Genomic DNA, 3,205 nt, shown 5'->3' with positions numbered 1-3,205 from the left:
AGAGAACCTCCTAAGGGCAATGGAGCTGGCGTGTGTTGACATCCCAGTGGAGAACTTCCAAGGATGGATCCGCCATTCCAGGGCGTTTTTCCCGCGGTGCCTGGCAAGAGACAATATAGCCTGCGATGTGGATGAGGTGATGTGGCCCGTGCAGCTCAGCGACACGATGCCGCACAGTGATTGTGGTGTAAATAAAAAAAACTTCACACCCTGATCATGTTTTCAAGAGTACTGTTGTGTGCAATAGATTCTGTTTTTGCATTGAGTTGTGTTACAGTAGTGTACAGAATTTACTATAGATTTATACTCTTCATATGAAACTCACAAATCTAAATGCCCAATCCTCTGCAGAGATCTAAGAAGATCCATTATTGTAAAGTTTATAAAAATATGCACTGGCAGTTATGAAACAAAGAACCTTCTCACAAATTGAGCATTGTATTTTCAATTGTTTTGCTGTAGTGTGTAATGATGTGTATAGTGTTTACATTTTTGAAAGCTTCGAGCTGCTCTTTTGGTGTGAAAGTTTGAGTTTTGAAGGGAGAAGGTGTGGTTGTGTTTATGTAGCTTTAGAAAAGGGTGTTGTGTTTAGACATTAGAGAACATGGACGAAACGTTTGTGAAATGTGTTTTAGCATTTGAGAAAAACTGTAACATGAGTCAGTCGTATAGGTTATAGAGTTATATGCAAAAAACAAATTCCCTCATTGTAACTGTGTTTTAGTTACTCTTGCTTGGAAGTTTTGTTTCATTTTTGAGGCCTTTTTTTCAGAATCTTTCATGGCATCTCAAAAATGGCCATTGCTACTGGTTCAGGGGTTATTCCAGGAAAGGCTATTCAGTTTTTATACAGGTGCCAAGAACTTGAGCACATCCGCAGAGTCACTTAAACTCTGTCTCTTTTATGGCAGCTTCATTGTGTACAGCTATCAAAGAGTTTGGGATAAATCATACACTGTCAGATCAGAGAATATGGATTATTTTGTTGCCTCATAAAATCTTATGAAAGCCAGTATAAAAGTTGTGAGGATCTCGTCTTCACTTCCAGTCTTGCCAGATTCCTACCAGCCAGTGAGCAGTGGAGAAAGCAATAGGAAAGCCAGAAGGAAATGCATGAAGTTGAAAGGATGGGATTGATGAAAGCAGAGAGGAGGTGGAGTGGAAAATTGCACCCAGATGAGAAATGGCAAGCATTGACAAAATATCATTGCATTGACGATTGCCGTGGCTGAGATGGGAAGTGAAATTATAAAAATCTGGTTAAATCTTATGTAATATAAACTAACCTGCAAGAGTGCACTGACTGCTGCAACATGCTGTAATAGGTTTGAACACACTGATATCAAAACGTGAACTAGCCTGTCAGTTATGTGTTTGCTGCTATAAGCTTTCATCGCTTCCAGGGAGAGATAACAACACAGACAAAACTTCAGACATTAACAGCTGTGAGTTTGGCTTTGTGTTAGCATTCTAATGAAGGTGAGGCAGGCTACCCATAGGTCATGGACAAGTGGAAGTCCTGAAAGGCAGTTTCATAAACTTGCTATGGAAATGCACAATTCATGACCATGACCTCCAAGCAAAAAAAACTGGCAAAAAGTGTTAGCATAGCCACATCATTAGTAATTTGCTGGAAAGGCCCATCCCTTCCAAGATCCAGATGTCTCTCACACACACAAGACAACTAAAACAAGTGCGCCTTCTAGCGGTAACGCCAATTGTGTGTGTGGGAGTGTGTGGGTGTGTATGTGTGCCGTGTGTTTGTGTGTGCGCGCGCGCCCACGTTGACCTGCTGTAACAAAAGCAAAGGTGGCACTTACGGTAGAAGACATATTCTGTGTAGCTGGACCAGATCTTGTCCTCTGTGTGCTGGTTGACAAACGAGGCGGTGACTGACGAGTTGCAGGCCACCATTTGGAAACCACACTCCGACAGCATGTCAAAAGCCCTCTCCAGGTGCTTGAACTTGAGGTAAAACCGGGAGGTGTACCGATCGGGGGTCCTGTCTGGGTCTCGGCTCTCGTTCAGGGTCTCCCCGAAAACTTCTTTGGCGAGGGCCACCCGCCCGCATATCAGTATCCGGGGTACCCTCCTGAACTTGGCGTCGGACTGACTCTCTCGGCCCATGGTGCACGATCCCCGGTACCCCACCGTGATGAAGCCGCTTTTTCTGTCCGCGGGGACGAGAGAGGGCGGCGGGCACTGCCGGTGGTCGCTGCCCTGGGAGCCATCCTCATAGTCGCTGTGGAAGTAGTCGTCCGGACTGTGCTTGATGTCCTCAGGGGTCAGGAGCTTCACTAAATCAGGCAGCTGGAAGTATTCTGCCTCTTTCCTGAGCCTCCCTTTCTCCGGGAAGTGGTCCGGGAGGACGACTTGCTTGTCTCGGAGGTAGTCCAACACATACCGGAATAAAAACCCGTCTCTGTCGATGAAATAACGGCCCTTGGGGTCTCTTGCCAAGTCATTAGATGCGTCTTTTTTGGAAGAGAATATCTTACCGAGTAGTGAATTCGGGGTGCCCACCAAAGTTGAGTGACGCGTGTAATAAACCTGCCCCCCTACGTTTAATTCAACAACATCTGGGAAACTGTTCTGAACTGATGCTTGCTCTTTGGGGTTAGTCCTACAGTTCCCACTCAGCGCCATCGTTTCAGTCATGAACAGCTACAAACAGGCTACACAACTATTTTTACAGCAAGTCTAAAAAATAAAATAAAATAGATATAAAAAACGATGGATCTGTGTCAAAAGTTGGTTAGCTGTGTCCTCTGTTATTCGACAGGGTCTCCTCACCTCACTATAATCTGAATATGCATTTTATTCATCGATACATGGCCATTATCACCTACCAGTCTTGAGCAGTTGTCGAAAACGGGGGCTGGGGTGGGGGTGGGGGTGGGGGGATGGCAGTCCGGGGCGTCCCTCAGTGACTGTTAAGTTACAGATGAGATGGGTGACTTGGAGGAGGAACGAATCAGTGCTGCGAGAGAGGAGAGATGGATCTGGGCGCATCAAAGGCTTTCATCAGTGGGGGAACCGGTGACGACTGAAAGAAGCCTATAGCACCGAATGAAAAAGAAACTTGTCTTGCTTGCCCTTTTGCTACAAGGAGTTCTATCCAACAAATAGAAATCCTTCTGCACACACACGCAGCCAGAAAACAACGCAGTAGAACTGGGTAAAGGAGGAAAGAAGTCCAACAACT

At 45.5% G+C, this 3,205-nt stretch overlaps 1 protein-coding gene across 1 annotated transcript in view; it reads right to left on the bottom strand.

Moving 5' to 3' along the window:
* Nucleotides 1-2,658, bottom strand: part of kctd16b (potassium channel tetramerization domain containing 16b) — a 50,947-nt gene extending 48,289 nt beyond the window's left edge. Inside the window, exon 1 of the mRNA XM_046040322.1 lies at nt 1,821-2,658. Coding sequence (XP_045896278.1) covers nt 1,821-2,658 — 838 coding nt within the window. The remainder of the gene's footprint in view (nt 1-1,820) is intronic.
* Nucleotides 2,659-3,205: the final 547 nt, after the last annotated feature.

This window comes from Micropterus dolomieu, linkage group LG23 (genome assembly GCF_021292245.1).
Source record: "Micropterus dolomieu isolate WLL.071019.BEF.003 ecotype Adirondacks linkage group LG23, ASM2129224v1, whole genome shotgun sequence".
Taxonomy (NCBI): domain Eukaryota; kingdom Metazoa; phylum Chordata; class Actinopteri; order Centrarchiformes; family Centrarchidae; genus Micropterus; species Micropterus dolomieu.
This window is presented reverse-complemented; position numbering and strand designations above follow the sequence as displayed.